Source organism: Carcharhinus amblyrhynchos, chromosome 15, assembly GCF_965287045.1.
Source record: "Carcharhinus amblyrhynchos chromosome 15, sCarAmb.v2.hapA, whole genome shotgun sequence".
NCBI classification, from domain to species: Eukaryota; Metazoa; Chordata; class Chondrichthyes; order Carcharhiniformes; family Carcharhinidae; genus Carcharhinus; species Carcharhinus amblyrhynchos.
Genome location: NC_137338.1, coordinates 76371606 through 76392415, shown reverse-complemented (window position 1 = coordinate 76392415; position 20810 = coordinate 76371606). Strand labels below are relative to the sequence as shown.

The 20810-nt window shown below is 41.6% G+C and overlaps 1 protein-coding gene across 3 annotated transcripts in view; it reads left to right on the top strand.

The window, feature by feature from the left end:
- The window catches only part of LOC145353470 (integrator complex subunit 6-like), a 106512-nt gene that overhangs the window by 15510 nt on the left and 70192 nt on the right, over positions 1–20810 (top strand). For all 3 annotated transcript variants that reach the window (XR_013888707.1, XM_080204263.1, XM_080204264.1), the window contains exons 4-5: positions 17547–17636; positions 20482–20665. Coding sequence is in view for 2 of the 3 variants with exons in the window: in XM_080204263.1 (XP_080060389.1) it covers positions 17547–17636; positions 20482–20665 (274 nt within the window). In the remaining variant the exon portion in view is untranslated. The remainder of the gene's footprint in view (positions 1–17546; positions 17637–20481; positions 20666–20810) is intronic.

Here is a 20810-nt window from a genome sequence, read left to right as displayed (position 1 = left end):
TTGCACACTCTCCCCGTGTCTACATGGGTTTCCTCCAGGTGCTCCAGTTTTCTCCTGCAGTGTGGCTTAGGTGGATTAGCCATACTAAATTTCCCCTTTAGTGTCAGGAGGACCAGGTAGGATAAATGCATGGGGTTATGGGACTAGGGCCTGGGTGGTCAGGGATTGTGGTCAGTGCAGACTCAATGGGCCAAATGGGCATCTTCTATGAATTTCTACTTCTTCCTCTTTTCATTACTCTTTCTTTTGCCTGCAGTTGATTTTTAGCTAACTGAACAAAATTGCTATCTGGATTAATTTTTCCTTCTGGTCTCAGTTGCTGAGCTGTTTCCTTGATGACTTCTGCTTTCTTAGCCCTGCCTTGAACTCTAACTTCTCTGTGAATGAAATGAACCAAGCCTTGGTTAATTGTTGCAAATCATTCTCGGATAAACCTTCCCTTTGCAGAAAAGCCTCAACAATTAACAAAGCCGTGGCTCCAAGGTGACCAAGCATGGGAACTAAGCATAGACGGCTATTCAGTGTTTAGGACAGACAGAAAAGAAAAGTTGGAGTTGCAATGTTGATTAAAGAAGATATTGATATGGTTTTGGGGAAGTATTATTAAAGATGTGGAATCTGTATGGTTTGAATTAAACATCAAGGACCAAAAAAATTTGTGGGGGTAGTATACAGACCACCAAACTGTAGTAGTGATGTTGGAAGTAGTATCAGATAGAAAATCAGAGATGCATGTGTTAAAGGAACATTTGTGATTATGGATGACTTTTATCTGCACATAGGGTGAGCCAAATTAGTCACAGTACAATAGAGGAGGGATTTCTGGGCTGGGTATTGTGCAATGAGAGAATTAGTCGGCAATCTAGTTGAGAAAACCCTTGGAGTTGAGTGACCATTAAAGATAGAAGTATTTTGTTAAGGTGGATTGATACTGAGGCCAGGGTCCTGAATCTCAATCGAGGTAATAATGATGGTATGAGGCATGAATTGCCTCCCATGGACCAGGAAACATTAAGGAAAGGAAGGACGGTGGACAGGCAATGGCAGGCATTCAGGGAACTAATAGTGAAATCCAAAAGTTGTTTGTTCCTATTTGGCGCTAGAGTGGACCAAACCATGGCTCATGAGGGAAATTAGAGATAGTATGAGATTTAAAGAAGCAGCATACAAATTGGCAAGAGAAAGATCTGAGGATTGGGAGCAATTTAAAATTCAGCAAATGCAGACCAAGGGATTGATTTAAGAAGGGGAAAATAGATTATGGAAGTAAGCTAGTGGGGAACGTAGCTATAAAAATTTCTATAGAAATGTAAAGGGAAAAAGATTGACAAAAACCAATGTAGGCCCCTTACAGTAAGAGAAATGGGAGAATTCATAATGGACAAATAAATGGCTGAGGAACTAAATTTGTACTTCTGCCTTCACAAAGGAAGACACAAATCATGTACCAGAAGTTCTATGAAGCAGATGTTTGTGAGGAGCTGAAGGAAATCTGTATAAGTAGAGAAATATTTTGAGGAAACTAATGGGATTGAAGGTGGATAAATTTCCAGGCCTTGAGGATCTTCATCCCTGAGGATCCATTGATAGTCATCTTCCAAAATTCTTTGGACTCTGGAATAGTTCCTGCAGATTGGAGGGTAATAAGCTCGCTATTCAAAGAGGGAGATAGTGAAAATGGGGATCTATAGACCAGTGAGCCTAACGTCAGTAGTCAGGAAGTTACTAGAGTCCATGTCTGCAGAAGGATCTAGATAGGCTGGGCGAATGGGCCAGGAAATGGCAAATGGAATTTAATGTTGGCAAGTGTGAGGTGGTCCACTTTGGTAGGAATAATGGTAGGAAGGACTATTACTTACGGGGCGAAAAGCTGCAGCATGCTATGGTGCAGAGGGACCTGGGGGTCCTTGTGCATGAGTCGCAAAAACCCAGCTTGCAGGTGCAGCAGGTGGTCAGGAAGGTGAATGGGATGCTGGCCTTCATAGCGAGGGGGATTGAATATAAAAGTAGGGAGGTCTTGCTGCAACTGTATAGGGCATTGGTGAGGCCGCAGCTGGAGTACTGTGTGCAGTTTTGGGCGCCGCACCTGCGCAAAGATATTTTGGCCTTGGAGGGAGTGCAGAGGAGGTTTACTGGGCTGGTGCCGGAGTTGAGGGGGTTGGGCTATGAGGAGAGGCTGAGTAGACTAGGCTTGTACTCGTTAGAGTTTAGAAGAATGAGGGGAGATCTCATTGAGACGTATAAGATGATGAATGGGATGGATAGGATAGAGGTAGAGAGACTCTTCCCGCTCAGAAAGGACAGTAGGACTAGGGGGCACAGCCTCAAGATAAAGGGGGGGGGGTGCGGTTTAGAACGGAGTTGAAAAGGAACTTCTTCACTCAAAGGGTGGTGAATCTCTGGAATTCTCTGCCCGTTGAAGTGGTGGAGGCTGCCTCGCTAAATATTTTTAAGACGCGGGTTGATGGGTTTTTGATAAGAGAGGGGATTAAGGGTTATGGGGAGAAAGCGGGAAAGTGGAACTGAGCAGCGACAGATCAGCCATGATCTTATTGAATGGCGGGGCAGGCTCGAAGGGCTAGATGGCCTACTCCTGCTCCTATTTCTTATGTTCTTATGTTCTTATTATCAGAGATTTCATAGCACTGCATTTGGAAGGCAGTGGTATAATCAAGCCACGTCAGCATGGATTTATGAAAGGGAAATCATGCTTGATGAATCTACTGCAATTCTTTGAGAATGTAACTAATAAAGTTGACCAGGGAGAAGCAGTGAATATGGTTTATTTAGACTTTCAGAAGGCTTTTGACAAGGTGTCACATAGCAGATTACTATATAAAGTTAAAATACATGGGATTGTGGCTAGTATCTTGAGATGGATGTTTGAGGAAAGATGCTCTTGCTATAGCGGGAGTGCAGTGAAGGTTCACCAGGCTGACTCCTGGGATGGCATATCAGAAACTAAATCAGTTAGATTTATGTTGACTGGAGTTGAGAAGAATGAGAGGGGATCTCATAGAAACTTATAAAATTCCAACAGGATTAAACAGGGTAGATTCAGAAAGAATGTTCCAGATGGTGGGTAAGCCCAGAACTGGGGGTCATAGTTTGAGGATAAGGGATAAACCTTTTAGAACTGAGGTGAGGAGAAATTTCTTCACCCAGAGAGTGGTAAATCTGTGGTGTTCACGATCACAGAGTAGTTGAGGCCAAAATGTTGTGAGATTTCAAGCAGCAATTAGATGTAGTTCTTGGGGCTGAAGGAGCCAAGGAGTATGGGGTGGGGGGTGGAGGTTGGGTGGGATCAGGGTATGAATTTGATAATTCAGCCATGACCATAAATGGCAAAGCAGGCTTCAAGGCCTGAATGGCCTCCTCTTCTGTTTTCTATCTTTCTTTTCAATCAGTCCAGTAAAATTGACCATGGAAATGCTATAAACCTTAACCTCAGCAAATATCAGCACTAATATTTGTCTGTGGATTCAAAATTTCAGATGAGCAATTAATTCTGTCCTTAGCCATACCCTGGTCATGGGGGGTGGGGAAGATCTGGTTGGGGACTAAGAACATTTTAAAGTGGTTGAAGTTCAAAATACTTTCTAAGTGAATAAGGATGCAAGATTGCACAGGTTTTGAATAAACAAACTTTACCTTTAGAAAGATAATACTGTTTACAATATCCATCTTGTACGCTAATGTTCAGGGTAAATATGTTGTATATGTGAATTAGTGGGCAAATTCTGTTCAGACGCACCACAATAGATGGTGGATATAACCAAACCTGATTCCATGGATTTCTCAACCATCCAGCCACATATTATTCATGTTGAGTCAACCAATCTCACCAAATGTTGGTGTTTCCAATCTCTCCCTTTGAAGATTTCACTTTGGAATTCTCTCCAAAGGTTGCCCCTATAAGATGTCTTCAATGATATTGCACCTTGCAGATTCAGTCTTGCCTTTTGAGATTCCTTTACCCTGGATCTCTGAGTGCACTCAAACTTTACCTTCCAAACAAAATTTCTGGTTTTTGCCTCTTTTGAGCAAAACAAACTGCTCTTTGCCCCAGTGGGTCGAAGCATGGTTTCCCCCAACTTCAGCTGCCTTCTTGGATCTTCGGGGACCCTCTTGTGCCCACTTTGCTTAAAGTCACTGCATCTCTTTGTTGAATTCAGAGCCTTTAGCTCTGCTTCTCCCTTTAAATTAAGGGGACCTGTTCTTGTCCCCTGGCTTTGCCCCTTAGCTGGGGTGAAGTGGTGCTTGAAGTATCTTCATGATCCTATTGAATGCCTCAGCTGTTGCAAAATGAAAATTTGAACAAGTGTTTCAGTTGCACACTAACACTTTAAATTGTGAATAGATGTATTATCAGACACTGATCCCCAGTGGTTAAGAACGTCCTCTGTTTGGATTCTAGTCTGTTGATTCAGCTGATAATATCATGTGTTAATCTTCAGCTCTCCAAGCTGAAGAGAGAAGAAATGGCCAAAGTCTAAGATATAACTGTCTCAAGTCCCTTGTTCAAGAGTGAAGTATTTGGTTGTGATAGCTGAATGGATATGCAGTTGACTGGCTTTGACGTCCAGTCTAATCCACAAGAATGATCTCCGGGAAGATTAGTGGATTGCCATTATCTGTGAAACCATATTGCCCATTCATTAGTATCCTCAGGAGGAAAGGAGCAACTGAAAAATTATTTAGTCCAAGCATAAATAACTGCATAAACCTGTGGCTTAGGATGTGATCCAAACTGCTGTGGTAATTCCATGGAAGATCAAACTTGTCTACATTAGGTTAGTTTTTAAAAATATTCATTCAGTATTGTTAAAATATGGGTTTTTCAATCATGCACCACTTGCTAAATAGTGACTTGATTTAAGCAGAAGCTTTGGTAAGTGAGTTGACTTTCTCTTCTGTTTACTGTTGCTGCACTAGTAACACCCTCTTTCTGATGCGGTAAACTATGCTATTTGCCGATTGTCTTTTTTTTTAAATGTGCGAACCCAAACAGTGTGAATTAGGATCCGATTTAACTGCAAGCATTATATCTGACTGTATTCATGTTCTTGCTTGAAGTCCACACGTGCATTTTTCCAGCAGGGGTCAGTGAATAGCAATCAGAGGGTGTTGTTTTTCAGTACTTTGTTGTACAGAGTTCATGAGGCTCATTGTGGCACACTAATCTGCCATCCAAAATAAGAGATGTCGCTCAACGCAAAAGGGCCTTTGAATCTTGTCCTGGTCTGTATGACTTTGTACTGTGCTCAATGGAGCTGTTAGCCATAAAGAAAAGTAAATAAGATGTGTATTTATAAAGTGCCTTTCGTCACCACAGCACATCCCAAAGTGTTGTACCTTCAATGTAGAACTTGTAAGGTTTAGTCGCTGTTGTAATGTAGAAACCAGGATAGCCAATTTGCACATAGCACAATAATCAGAATCTGTGGAAGTGATCGATTTTAGCTAAGATACCAGAGCTAATTCTGCTTCTTCACAATAGTGATCTGGAATCTTTTATGGCCATTTAAGAGGGTATCATTTGGGGCTTAGTTTAATGTTTCACCCAAAGATAGCATCTCTTACAGTGTGGAAGTTGCTCAATGGAGTTTCAGAATTTGATTTTTGTGCTTAAATTCTGGACTGGGACTTGAACCCAGAACCTTCAGACTCTGGTTAGAATGCTATCAACTCAGTCACTGCCGACAAGTTACTGTAAAGCTTTGTAGATTTTCCTCACTTTTTTGCATAATTTAATCATCAACTGATCCTGAAAACCAGCAACATTGCTGCAATTATGTATAAAGGTCAATGGAGCGAAAGACTAAATTCCAAGTGGGAAGGATTAGGGTACAGTTCCCCAAGTTATGAATCTGTCTGTTTTCATAGGAATGCCCTGGAAAGGGGAGGCAGTGGTCTAGTGGTATTATTTTTAGACAATTAATCCAGAAACTCAGCAAATGTCCTTGGGACCCGGGTTCGAATCCCACTGTAGCAGATGATGGAATTTGAATTAAAAAAAACCTGGAATTAAGAATCAACTGACGACCATGAAATTATTGCCGATTGTCAGAAAATCCCATCTGATTCACTGATGCCCTTTCGGGAAGGGAATCTGCCGTCCTTACCTGGTCTGGCCCATGTGTGATTCCAGAGCCACAGCAATGTAGTTGACTCTCAACTGCCCAGCAGGGACAATGAGGGATGGGCAATAAAATGGGTGATGTTTGTGTCCCATGAATAATTAAAAAATGAACAAAAATAACATGGACAAAGATTCATAGTGATCCCTTGAGCACAGCAGTGAATGGAAAGCATCTATAACCTCAAGCTTCTAAAGTGAAATCATTTTTTAAGTGTTCTCAGTCAAGACTCAGCCAAGTCTTTAGCTGTAGCTTTCATCCTGGTGGTACAACCACGACCAGTCTACTTTATTAGTTACTATCCATTCAGTTTGTTTTTGTTAACTTTAGTAGGGTTGTTAGCTTGAGTGATTTAGATAAAACGAACATGGGAAGTTTTCATTCCTCATTCTGTATCTTGTATGACTGAAAGTGTTTTTAAAAGTTTATTTATTAATGTCACAAGTAGACTTAGATTCACACTGTAATGAAGTTACTGTGAAATTCCCCAAGTTGCCACAGAGCGGTGCATGTTGTGGTACACTGGGAGAATTTACCATGGCCAGTGCATCTAACCAGTACGCCTTTTGGACTGTGGGAGAAAACTGGAGCACCCAGAAGAAACACAAGCAGATATGGGGAGAATGTGCAAACACCACACAGTGACCTAAGCTGGGAATCGAACCTGGGTGTCTGGCAAGCCAAACATGATGGGTTATAGGGAAGCTATAAGAACATAAGAAATAGGAGCAGGAGTAGGCCATCTAGCCCTTCGAGCCTGCCCCGCCATTCAATAAGATCATGGCTGATCTGTTGTGGCTCAGTTCCACTTACCCGCCCTCTCCCCATAACCCTTAATCCCCTCTCTTATCAAGAACCCATCAACCCGCTTCTTAAAAATATTTAGCGAGGCAGCCTCCACCACTTCATGCGTTGAGCAAGTTTGTGAAATCTGATCTAATGGACAAATCGTGTTGTGTGTAATCTTGTAGTCCCTCATTGGTGTAGATAATGAGGTTTTAGACATTGTGCGAGGTTCTTTTCCCCTGCTTAAGGTTTTTTACTCTTTGCATTAGACCCCTTATTGCCAAAGTAGCAAATTGTATCCGGGCTGTGTGTACAGGAGTAGGTTGAATCAGCCTGACAGCATCAAATATTGTTAATGTCTCTATTTTGTTTGGACTTTGTTTCTTTTTCAGGTTTTGGGTGCTGGGGTGTCATCAGATGACAGTCGTCCAGAAAATGCCTCACTAGGCTATTCTTGACAATCATGTAAATGAAATCACAAGTAGCTGTGCTTGGTAACAGTAACAACTAATTTTAAATTGCCCTGAGCAGTGCAAACCTTTTTTGGTGGTGAAAGGGGGCAGCAACTCATAGGATCATAGAACGCTACAGTGCAGAAAGAGGCCCTTCGGCCCATCGAGTCTGCACCGAACACATTACCACCCAGGCCCCACCCCCACATCATACCCACTAATCCCTCTAACCTATGCATCCCTGGACACTAAGGGGCAATTTCTTAGCATGGCCAATCAACCTAACCTGCACATCTTTGGACTGTGGGAGGAAACCGGAGTACCTGGAGGAAACCCACACAGACACGAGGAGAATGTGCAAACTCCACACAGACAGTGACCCAGGCCGGGAATCAAACCCAGGATCCTGGAGCTGTGAAGCAGCAGTGCTAACCACTGTGCTACCGTGCCACCCAGTACAAATGTTGATGCATTTCTAGGGACCCTTGTTCTTAACTTTGTTTGACACGATGTAATGACTGCATTTAAAAGAAAAGCTTTAGTCACTCAAATTCTTACTGCTTACTAATGAGTTTGTACATCAAATAGAAATAGCTTTGCTGGGATTTTCTTATGCTAATAGAGGCGAAATAAAGCAACCACAGTAAATGGACATGAGTATACAAGGGGCTAATATGTTGAGTTTTATAGGCTGAACAGATTGTTCCAGCATCAGTGTAATTATAGGTATATCTGTCACCGTTAACTCATCCAATACACTGTATGCATGAAATTAAAATTGATTAACTTGAATTGGTTCAGATCTGCTTCTGCTGTTCTTAATATGATGCAAAACATCATTCATTGAAAATGACTCGTTCCGATAGTTACATAAAATGCTTACTGCCTAAGCTTTATATTGTGACTTACCAAATTGCTCACAAAACATTTTTAAAATATTTGTTCATGGGACATGGCTATTGCTGGAGAGTCAAGTGTTTATTTTCCAATCCTAATTGCTCTTGAGGAACAGTGATACCTGCATTAGCTGTGAGAAAGATGAGCACATTAAGCCCCAAGAAATCCAGGAGCATCAGTAGGATGAATAATTGATGCATAGAATACTCCAGCGTGTCATGGTTTTGTGGGCTGCACCACTGCAGTCAGTAATTCACTGGTGCAACAATCAGTTTTGGCTTGTGATAAGAATTTTCTGGCAGTGTTACTGTTAGCTTTAAATGATTGACTATTCCTGTAAAATAAGGAACAAATAAATCATCTGCAAAGAAACAGATACAAGCGTGATCTGACAGGACTCCTTTCAGAGAGAGGTTTCTTAACTTGGGCTGTTAGTATAACATAGATTTAAAGTAAGGGGCAGGAGATTTAGAGAGGATTTGAGGAAAATCTTTCTTACCCTGGAGCTCACTGCCTGAAAGGGTAGTACAGGCAGGAACCCTCTCAACATTTAAGAAGCTTTTAGATGAGCTCTTGAAATGCCATAGCATACAAAGTTTTGATTTGATTTATTATTGTCATGTGTATTTGCATACAATGAAAAGTGGTGTTTCTTGTGTGCTATGCAGACAAAACATACTGTTCATAAAGAAGGAAAGGAGAGAGTGCAGAATGTTGTGTTGCAGTCATAGCTAGGGTGTAGAGGAAAGTCAACTTAATGCAAGCTAAGTCCATTCAAAAGTGTGACAGCAGCAGAGAGGAAGCTGGTCTTGAGTCGGTTGGTACGTGACCTCAGTCTTCTGTATCTTTTTTCCCGAAGAAAGAAGGTGGAAGAGAAAATGTCCGGGGTGCGTAGGGTACTCAATTATGCCAGCTGTTTTGCCGAGGTAGCGAGAAGTGTAGACACAGTCAGTGGATGGGAGGCTGGTTTGGGTGATGGATTGGGTTACATTGATAATCTACGGAACAAAGAATAGCATAGCACAGGAACAGGCCTTTCGACCCTTCAAGTCTGCACCGATCATGTTTACCTATCTAAACCAACCACTTATATCCCTCTATTCCCATTTGTTTATAGGCTGATCAAGTTAAGTCTTAAATGTGGCTAATGTAACTGCCTCAACCACCTCACTTGGCAATGCCACCCTTATGTTTTTGGGTTTAGAAGAAACAAGTGTCGATGAGGTCAGTAGCAGATGGCCAGAGGCAGAGATGGCTGATATTACACAGTTGGAAGTTGTCAGTATTGGTCACAAAAAGATAAGGGGTTGGAAATTAAGCTCGGAATCAAAACCCTGAAAATAGTGATGCAGTCTCTGTGGCTAGGGAAAGGGTTGCACAGTGGTTAGCGCTGCTGTCTCACAGTGCCGGGGTCCAGGTTTGATTCCTGACTTGGATCACTGTCTGTGTCGAGTTTGCACGTTTTCCCCATGTCTGCGTGGGTTTCCTCCGGGTGTTCTGGCTTCCTCCCACAATCCAAAGATGTGTGGGTTAGGTGGATTAGCCCTGCTAAATTGCCCCTTAGTGTCAGGGAGACCAGCTAGGGTAAATTGTTTGGTGTTATGGGGATGGAGCCTGGATGGGATTGTGGTCAGTGCAGACTTGATCGGCCGAATGGTCTCCTTCTGCACTGTAGACTTCTATGAATGACTAGGTGTTCAAGTCACTGTCTTTAGTTCTCACAATGTTTTATTGCAGAAAGTTTCTAGTTCTGGATGTCAATAAGCAGCAGTGCAGACTTTGAGGTAGGGTGGGCATCGCCAATGGAAATCTGGATGTTTTTTGTATCATGTTGCTGAGGGGTTGTTGGTGAGAAATTAGATTGGAAATGTGGAAACCCTTTTAAGAACCTTGATCCTGCAGCTCATCTGATGAGTTCTTTCAGAGCCTGGCTCAGCTGCAGGATTTTCTGGTATCTCCTCGCACACTTCAGTGTCTCTTGGCATTCAAGACCAGTGCGTGGCCAAAGGTGTTGCTGGGATCCTTCCCTTATTGCTGTCTTCGTACTTTGATCAATAACTTTCGTTAACAGACGACCAATAATTGTGGAGATATCAAGCCTGAGTATACATGCAGCTCTGATAATAAACCATGTAATTACGAACCAGATTACCTTTGGGAACCGTCCAATAATCTCATGGAGTTAGGAGGTTAGATTATTTGTGGGGACCCCTGTGGAAAATAAACTGCCCAAAGTGCAAGCTGTTCAGGAAATAAATTGTTGGTATGTCCCTGGAAAGTGAAATAGACATTGAAATTTTGGATAATTTCCATTTGGGTGCACAAAAAGAAATATGAGGCAAGGTCGATCACAATTGATCCTCTAAAATTTACTGGATTTTGTAATAGAACTACTTTAGCGTTGAGTTTAATGTTAATAGTGGTATTAATTGATAGATGTGAAAAGGAAACATTTGCAGGGCTACGTGGAAAGTGGAAGAGAGTGGAACTAACTGGGTACCTCTTAAAGGCTGGCACAAGCATTATGGTCTGAAGAGTCTTGTGTTCTATATGATTCCATATTCTGACCTTGCTGAACAACACACATTCCCACGGCATGAGGTCAGTCTGATTTAGTGTTGAAAATAAGGGACTTGGCAAAGTTGGGGATGATCCTTCCCATTGTTACAAGAGTCCAAAATAAATGGGGCCAACCTTGAAATTCAGCATTAGAGATCTTAAAAGAAAATTCAGGAAAAAAGTGTTTTTGTGCACATACTAGAGAGTTTGGAATGCACTGCTGCAGCAAACCATGGGTGCAAAAGTCTCTTGTAATTGTGGATAAATTGTTATTTGGGGACTGATGGTGTTGAGAGGTTACTTGTGACTATGTTACCATGACGAATAAAATAGTGGAGCAACCTGAGTCCAAAGCCTCTTTTAAATTTCAGGTGATCAAAAGGTAACTTATCCTGCTCCTCCCAGCTGCACTTTTACATTACAGTATATTGGTATCTTCTGTGCCTGTCTAATTTTGATGGGAGCGGCTTCCTGGCTTCCTGCCACATTGTAGAAATTTAGTGCATCAGCTTCCTGGCCTTTTGAACTTGTATTTTTTTGCTGCCCTTCTGGATGCTCTATGCTGATGTGTTATAGTGTTTGTGTGCTACCATGGATTGGGGCTCCATGCTTGCATTTGTGTGCTGAGCCCTTGCACTAACTTAGAGTTGGGGGTATTTGGTTTCAACCATTAATTTGGCTGTGCTCAGCTGATCTCTCAGCTGATCCTCTCTATCATCAAGATTGTCTGGCTTCCCCATTACCTGTCCACTCCTAACTCAGCCCATCTGCTACTCAGACACTTAGCCAGCACTGGTTATCTCATGTTTGTCTATCCCAATGATGTTATAGCTGGCCAACCATCTTCTTCAATTCAAAAGCTTGAACTCATCCAAACTCTGCTGCCTATGTCCTAACTTGCACCACGTGTCATTGTTATGGTTAAGGTCAGAAACTCCAAAGCGTTTTATGAAACCTGCCAAGTTTTGCATCGTGAATTTGGTTTGGATAAGCATGAGATGTTTGACTTCAGGTGTGATTCAAATGACTCATCAGGGAGCTTTTATCAAACAAGTTTATTTAAAAATATAATTAACATGTATAGTAAGAAAATTAGCAAGAACTTTTATCAAATTACAAACAAGAAACAAAACAACCACCATAATGTAAAACTCTTAATGACTATCTCTAATGTGTTCCAGTTAAACCCTAAAATCCAATAATCAATCCCTTTAAACAGATTTATCACTGCACGGGCTAAAGCTCACTTAATACTGGAATCCAGTTCCCTGTGTTGAATGCAGATTTCAAGTGATCTTGAAAACTCAGAGCAGCTTATAGCCTTTAACACACCAAAACATTCATTCTTTAATGCAGAATGGCAAACAAAATGCGCTTTCAACTAACTGGTAAAACTTTAGCAATAAAAAAATTACTTATTTCATACATGCTTCTCATACTGCATCCAAAAGGAAACTAAAACCAACCCTTGTCACATGACTAGCACATTTTTTCTTCTCCCACCAGTGACCTCACCTAAGGCTGAGAACTGTAGAGATCATGATTTTAAAAAAAAGTCTCAAAGGGACACAAATATCACAGATGTTCTACCATCAGCTTGGTGCCAGCTGATCAATATTGGCTTTCCCAGTCAACTAAAGCTACCAAAATTCTCATCAAATTATTCAAATCCTTTTGGCCATGCCTCCTCTTCCCTCTAATCCTACAACCCATTCAGCTGTGGTTTTGTCCCATTCTGATTTTTTGCAGATTTCCCACTTTGTTTTCCTCACATTCACAGACATATCCTTTAACCAAACTATGGCATTCCCTCAACTTTTCCCACCTCTGACTTGAAGATCTTCTCTAAAGTCAACCCTTTTAATCACCCCATCTAATATACTTTTTCATTAGCTGGGGATGTCAGTTTCTGATTATGCTTCTGTAATGCGCCTTAGAATATTTGTTTTATGTTTAGAGGCATTTTATAAATGGAAGTTATTAGTGGAGCTTTGGAGGCACGGAGTGGAATTGTCCATGTTATGTGGTTCACCTTTTAATATTAATGTTGCAGCACAGGCAAATAGGCTTCTGGAGCTGTAGATACCTGCATGTTGGTCAATTAAAATATTTAATTGACCAACATACAAAAATATTTGGTTCAAGATTAAAACCATGAAATAGCTCTATGTTGCCAAATATCACTCCCCATTCTAACTTACTGATCTCAGAAGAATGGGCAGTGTGGTGGAAATTGATGCCCAAAACATCCCTAAAACTTTGAGATTCCAGCAAATAGAATTTTTTTGGACATTGCAGGTCAGAATCATTAGCTTATTTTTCATAAAACATCTAAAATCACCGAAGGAGGCATTCCTTTATTAATAACTCAACAAAAATCAGAATACTACGTTGCTGGAAATGCAAAATAAAATCAGAGAATCATTGCATCCAACAGTGCAGAAAGAGGCCATTCAGCCCACTGAGTTATGTAGAGGGACAGGTAGTATTGCGGAAGCAGGGGGGCTGCAGAAGGACTTGGAAAGTTGGAGTACGCAAAAAAGTGGCAGATGGGATAGAATGTGGAAAAGTGTGAAATTGTACACTTTGGAAGAGGGAATGGAGGCATAGACTATTTTCTAAATGGGGAAATGCTGAGGAAATCAGAAATACAAAGGGATTTGGGAGTCATTGTTCAAGAATCTCTTAAAGTTAACGTGCAGGTACAGTTGGTCGGAAGACAAATGCAATGTTAGCATTTATGTTGAGAGGTCTAGAATGCAAGAGCAGGGATGTACTTCTGAGGCTGTATAAGGCTCTGTTCAGATCCCATTTGGAGTATTTTGAGCAGTTTTGGGCCCTGTACCTAAGGATGGATGTGCTAGCCTTGGAAAGGGTCCAGAGAGGTTCACAAGAATGATCCCTGGAATGAAGAGCTTGAGTGAGGAACAGTTGAGGACTCTCGGTCTGTTCTCGTTGGAGTTTAGAAGGATGAGGGGGCATCTTATTGAAACTTAGAGGATACTGCGAGGCCTGGATAGAGTGGACACAGAGGATGTTTCCACTAAAGAGAAAACTAGAACCAGCGGGCCCAACCTCAGACTATGGGGATGATTCTTTAAATTAGAAATGAGGAGACATTTCTTCAGCCAGTGAGTGGTGAATCTGTGGAAGTCTTTGCTGCAGAAGGCTGTGGAGACCAGGTCATTGAGCATCTTGAAGACAGAGATTGTTAGGTTCTTGATTGATAAGGGGATCAGGGGTGATGGGGAAAAGGTAGGAGAACGATGGGAAAAGTGATTGAATGGTGGAGCAGTCTCGATGGGCTAAGTGGCCTAATTCTGCTGCTATGTCTTATGGAGTCTGAACTGACCATAATCCCACCCAGCCCCTATCCCCACAATTCCATGTATTTGCCCTGCTAATGTCCCTGATAGGGGTAATTTTAGCATGGCCAATCCATCTAACCCGCACGTCTTTGGACCGGAGCACCCAGAGGAAACCCATGCAGTCATGGGGAGAATGTGCAAACTCCGCACAGACAGTGTCCCAAGCTGGGAATCGAACCCAGGTCCCTGGTACTGTGAGACAGCAGTGCTAACCACTGTGCCACCATGCTGCAGGGTGCTGGAAACACTTGGCTGGTCTGGCAGCATCTGTGGAGAGAGAAACAAGAGTGAACATTACAGGTCAAGGACCAAAAGAACAACGACTTAAAATTTGATCTGCATAAATGCTGTCACTGCAGCGCATGAGCCCTCAAATGGGTTTTGAACCCTGGGGCTGGAGTTCTACCAACTGAGCCACTGGAGCTGTGAAGAACTGCTAGCAATGCAGATTCTGCCTTTGTGAATATTCAGCCTTGTCAGGTGCGTTGCCTCCTCTTAAACCTTCCAAATTCAAATTCACTGGATCCATTATGATTTATGCTTTTGTCACAACTTACTTCAGTACACAGAGCTTGTGCTGTGTCAATACCCAGTCTGCCTACTTAGAATTCTGCTCACTCTAAATGCGGCCTATGTTGAAGCAGGATTAAATGTTCAGCGCTCTCAAATAATTTTTTGCTTGAATGCCATAACCGTTTCCATCTGGTTAAATGTTTCCTGCACCCTTTCATTTCAAAAGAGATTGGAGGAAAAAAAATCAGAGAGGATGGTTAGAATAATTGAAGACAGATAAATAAAGTGATGTAGTGGTATTGTCACTGGACTAGTAATCCAGAGACCCAGGGTAATGCTCTGGGGACTTGAGTTTGAATTCCACCACAGCAAATGATGAAATTTGAATGAATTAAAAGTCTAACAATGAATCATTGTCGATTGTTCCAAAAACCCATCTGCTTCACCAGTCCTTTAGGGAAGAAAATCTGTCTTCCTTAACATGGTACTTACCATGAATCAGTGGTTGGCTCTTAAATGCCCTTTGGAATAGCCTAGCAAGCCACACAATTTGAGGGCTGTTATGGATGTGCAATAAATGCCAGCTTGCTCAAATGGGGATTGAGAACAGCATTGACCTGATGGACCAAGGAGCCTCCTGAGCCATTCTTTGGTTATTTCTACTTTTAAGAAAACCAAACACATTTGGAATGGAAAAAGCACGACCTTGTGTTTGATATCTTCGGCTTGCGCACTCGGGGATCATTTTATATTACCCTTACACTGTATAGAATCATAGAAGTGCTGAAGGAGGCCATTCAGCCCATCAAGTCTGCATTGACCACAATCCTACCCAGGCCTTATCCCCACAACCCCATACATTTACCCTACGTAGTCCCTTTGACACCAAGGAGCAATTTATCCTGGCCAATCCACCTAACCAGCATATCTTTCAGACTGGGAGGAAACTGGAGCACCTGGAGGAAACCCACACAGACAGTGAGAACATGAAAACTCCAGACAGATGGTGGCCCAAGCCAGGAATTGAACCCAGGTCCCTGGCACTGAGAGGCAGCAGTGCTAACCATTGTGCCACGGTGCTGTTCTGGTTAAAATACCTTTTAACTTCTACAAATGTCAGAGAGAATATTGGGCATATTGTGCTCAGTGAGCCTGCATTCTGTTGAGTGCAATTTCAGTTCCAGCCAAATTGTCAAGAAGCCTGTGGACAGTAGTTGGATGTACGTCAGTCAGCATAGTCACAAAAGGTTGCAACCAGAGGATTCTAAACCCTGGTCAATATTTGTAAACCAGATGCATAATAATTGGTTTTGTAGCGGTTAACATGTTTACACTAATCCTTGCCATAGTGTTATTCGAATGAACCATAAATGTGAAATTGCCTCTGAAAAGCTCACTGTTGTCGATTTTGGAGGAGGAAATTTTGCACTGAGGTCAGAAGTGATCAGACCTGTCTCCAAAATAGTGTCAGTGGGGCAGTCTTTTTTTTGATCAGTGTCACAAGTAGACTTACATTAACACTGCAATGTAGTTACTGTGAAAATCCCCTAGCTGCTTCACTCCAGCCTGTTCGGGTACACAGAGAATTTAGCGTGGCCTATGCACCTAACCAGCATGTCTTTCGGTCTGTGGGAGGAAACTGGAGCACCTGGAGGAAACCCATGCAGACGCAAAGAGAATGTGTGCGCAAACTCCGCACACACAATCACCCAAGTCAGGAATTGAACTTGGGGCCCTGGTGCTATGAGGCAGCAGTGCTAACCACTGTGCCGCCCTATTGCTATTGGCCTGACCTTGCAATATGTGCGCTTTTTTGGCTGCTGTGAATTTTCTGAGCTATTAACATCTGAAGCTGATTGCCAGCGTTTAGTTGCTGAGGTTGGAGAGTTTGGGGTGAGACTTGCTCAAATTTGCAAATGTTGGTAATTAACAAAGATCCTAATTGTGCCAAACACCAAATAAATTCTTCATTGTCATTAAGCTAAGGTTGCTTTCAAGTGAGGAAAGATTCCCTTGTGCCACTTGCCAACTTAGCTCCATCTGCTGGATATTCCACAGTTCAGGCATGGATTTGAGCTATATAGAATCTATATAGAATTATAGCATCCCTCAGTTGTGAGGGATTCAACCCATTTGAGTCTGCACCGACCACAATCCACCCAGGCCGGATCCCTACAACCCCACGCTAGCCCCTTTGACACTAAGGGGCAATTTAGCGTGGCCAATCTACCTAACCTGCACATATTTGTACTGTGGGAGGAAACCGGAGCACTTGGGGGAAACCCAAACAGACAGGGGATAATGTGCAAACTCCACACAGACAATCACCCAAGGTGTCCTGATGTATATTCTTGCAGGTCCTAGTTTTCCTTGGCCAAAACTAAGTTATTGTCCAATGGATACAGATTTTCTTTCCATTTAACTGACTTGAAAAATGGTTTGAGACCAGCCACGTCTCTGAAGTGAATCTGAATTAGGCCCAAGTGATTTTCAACTATTTTCTTGATCATCGCCTTTCTGGTTTTCCTCAAATATATGATCTATCTTTACTTAGCAGTGAAACTAGAACATTAAGTATCGACTTGTTTGAATGTATTTACATGTCTTGCTGCTCTATTGTGGTCAAGATTTAATGTGTGAATTTCAAGTGGTATTTCTCATGGAGGAGCAGTAACATGTAAAAATGTTCCTCACTCTGCATCTGTCCCACTTTTAATTGTGAGCTTGCGTTCTCGTATCTGTGGTGCTAATGAGGACATTCATATCTACTTATACTTTTCTAAACTATCAATTACTTTGCTTTTGTTTTGATCAATTGTTTTTTTTTTCAGGGGCGAAACCCTTTCTTTTTGGAACCATCTATTATCGTTACAATTACTGACGGGAACAAATTGACAAATAGTAGTGGGATACAGGATGAGGTAAGTTGTTTTTGTCAGTGTTCACAATTTTTAATGGCAGTAGATCTTTCCCTCAGGATGCTTATGGATGTACTTTTGGTTCTCTGGGGAACTTTGTTAAATTCGCTGAATTCAGAGACGGCTGATGAAAATATTTGTTGAGCAGATTCTGAATTTGAGTTTCCTACTCAACACTTGTACCCATGTTTGTCATGTTTATTGTCTTGGATATAACACATGCATTGAAAAGTTATAGATTTTATTTCTTAGGATCAAAGTATATTTCATAATTATCTCTGGAGTAACTCTGTATACCTTAACACCAAGAGCAATTTCCTTGCTTTGTCTTGGTGGCTTTTTGAGTGATACAGTGAAAAAATGTTTTGATTAAAAATGTATTTTGTAAACGTTAATGTATTTAGAGAAAAATGCCTGCCAGAGGAAGAGGGAGTATCTGTGGATGCGGAGCACATCTTGGGAACCCAGGAAAGTAGTTTGGAAGACCAAAATGCATCAATGATTATGTTAACAACACAAGTGAGGGTACATTTGAAAGTGATGTGATGCCATAGACCAATCAGAGCATTGGGTTACGTTTGATTAGTGTTTGTGGTACATAGAATATTACAGCACAAACAGGCCCACAAGTTGTGTCCATCATATCCATACTTACCAGGCCATAGAACTATCTACAACTCCCAATCCCATAAAATTTCCTGTTTGTAATTTCATTCGCTGTGACTCTTGCCAATGCAAGATGGCTGCTGTTACCCCTTTGCACACATGCACTGGTCTGCACATGCGCAGAAAACCAATGATGTCACTTGACTGTACCCAGTTTAACCCAACGCCAGCAAAAGCCTCATCAGAGAGCTGCTGTCATATGCCTGGCATTGATGTCCACCTTGATCATTAATGTCGTATGTTAGTTTGAGAGGGTGGGGTGACATGTGTAAGCTGATTAGAGCTGCAGGCTCTAATTGTGTGGCTGTGCGGAGTCTGCACATTCTCCGTGTCTGCATGAGTTTCCTCTGGGTGTTCCAGTTTCCTCCGGCAGTCCAAAGACATGCTGGTTTTGGTGCATTGGCCATGCTAAATTCTCCCTCAGTGTACCTGAACTGGAGTGTGGTGACTAGGGGATATTCAGTCATTTCATTGCAGTGTTAATGTGAGCCAACTTGTGATTAACAAATAAGCTTTAACTTCAGCTGTTTGGTGCCTGCTGAATGAGGACAACTTGGTTACCTACCGAGACTCTGAGATTGTGAATAGGTTAAACCACTGAATTGGCGTCCAGGGTAATGGCCCACTGTGTCCTTCATTGGACTCCTCTGAATAGGGAAGCTGAGTGGCAAACGTAGTTGGGTGTAGTTCATGTTTGGGATTTCATTCCTGGATTGAATTATCCCCACGACCATTGCCATACACCTCTGTGATGGCTGGAGGCAAGCTTGATCAGCATTTTTTTCACTCTACCTCCATCCCACAGGTGGCAGAAAATCAGTGCAGATGTGCTCATGGATAATACATGTTGAAATGCAAGAGATTTATTCATCTTTCATTTCTTCATTAATAGCCAAAGAAAACACCATTATTTGTCCTGGGTGACACCATTGTGTTACTCAAGAATGTTAAGTGAATTATGGCATCAGTATATATTCCTGTAATTGCATAGATGCCTCGTTGTTTGAAGTTGAGAAAAATCCATTTTGGTTGAATTTGCTGTGTTTCTGGTAACTTTTGAGATGAACATGTTAACGAATGTGTTGACTAAAATATAGTTGGAAAATGTATGTCTCATCGAACCAGTCCTTTATTCTTATTAAAAGGAGGCACTAACTGATTTCTGCCTCCCTGCTGTTCCCACAAAACCTCCATCCTTGTCTTTGCTAAACCCCAAATATTGATTTAACTGTATAAGTGACGAGCTATGAATACCTTGTCACTTATACAGTTCTTATTTTAAAATTCTTACTTTAGTTTGGATTTAACTGCTGTATGTTCACTGAAGGAACTGAATGCTATGCAGAATTGTGCATTCTGGAAACCCGTAAACAAAACCAGTATGAGCGAAGGATCATGCTTAATGTGTGAACATCATTAGCCTTTTCCATAAATGGTTAGCTTAAAACCCATATGAATGAGGTATTTTTAACTGAAATGGATGAACTCTCTTTCCCTTTAATTGAAAGCAGATAGTTCAAGCGAACAGAACTTAATTTATTATAAATGTATCTCCATTTTATTCAGTTGTCACTGGTTCAGCTATCTCAGACTTCATTCTTGTATGTTAACACTTGGCTTATAATACATCTAAGAGTATTGCTGAAAAAAGACATTCTTCCGAAGCTTTTCATCTTAAACTCATCAGGACAGATTCACATGAATACGAGTTGTACAGGGGACAAAAATTTATATTACACAAGAAGAGAGTGCTGATTGGTTGGCAAATGGATTCTGGAAGTGACGTTGTCATGGAAAAGGGACCAGGAAACAGTTAATTACCAAGCTTTTGTTTAAATTCCATCGAGACTGGTTGGCTTTGGTCAGGCATTGCCATGGGGAGTGAACCAGGGAATAGTTGTCCCCCAAGGCTTTTTAGAAAAAATACAATGCATGCACATGCTCCTTCTCTCTGCAAAGGAGAGGACCCTATGTGTGAATATATGTAGCTTATAATATGCATAAATAAGCCACACTCAGCAATCAGTCAAGCTAATGAAGAGCTTGGAACCCTTTGCCATCTTTGTATCTTGATTATGTTTGGTTATTTCAATAATTGCAATAATTACTGCAACATTGACAATTAGCAAGAAATGGTGACGTTTGTATTCTGAATTAGTGAAGTTTCTTTTTGCAATTGCAGCTCCACCTACCACTTAATTCTCCCTTGCCAGGGAGTGAATTAACCAAGGAGCCATTTCGATGGGATCAGAGACTATTTTCCTTAGTCTTGCGACTTCCTGGATTGATGCCATCTGAAGCAGAGCAATTGGGAAGTGTGCCATCTGATGAATCTGCCATTACGCCCATGTGTGAGGTTACAGGAGGTGAGAGCGATGATGCATGCAATTGATGTTTTCAGTGAACCATCTTATCTTTCTTTCAACAATACTTCTCTTGTTGTACTAAAATCAGCCACAACAGAAATGCTAGTGCTTTGTTTTACATGTCAGAACATTCTGACGTTTTGTG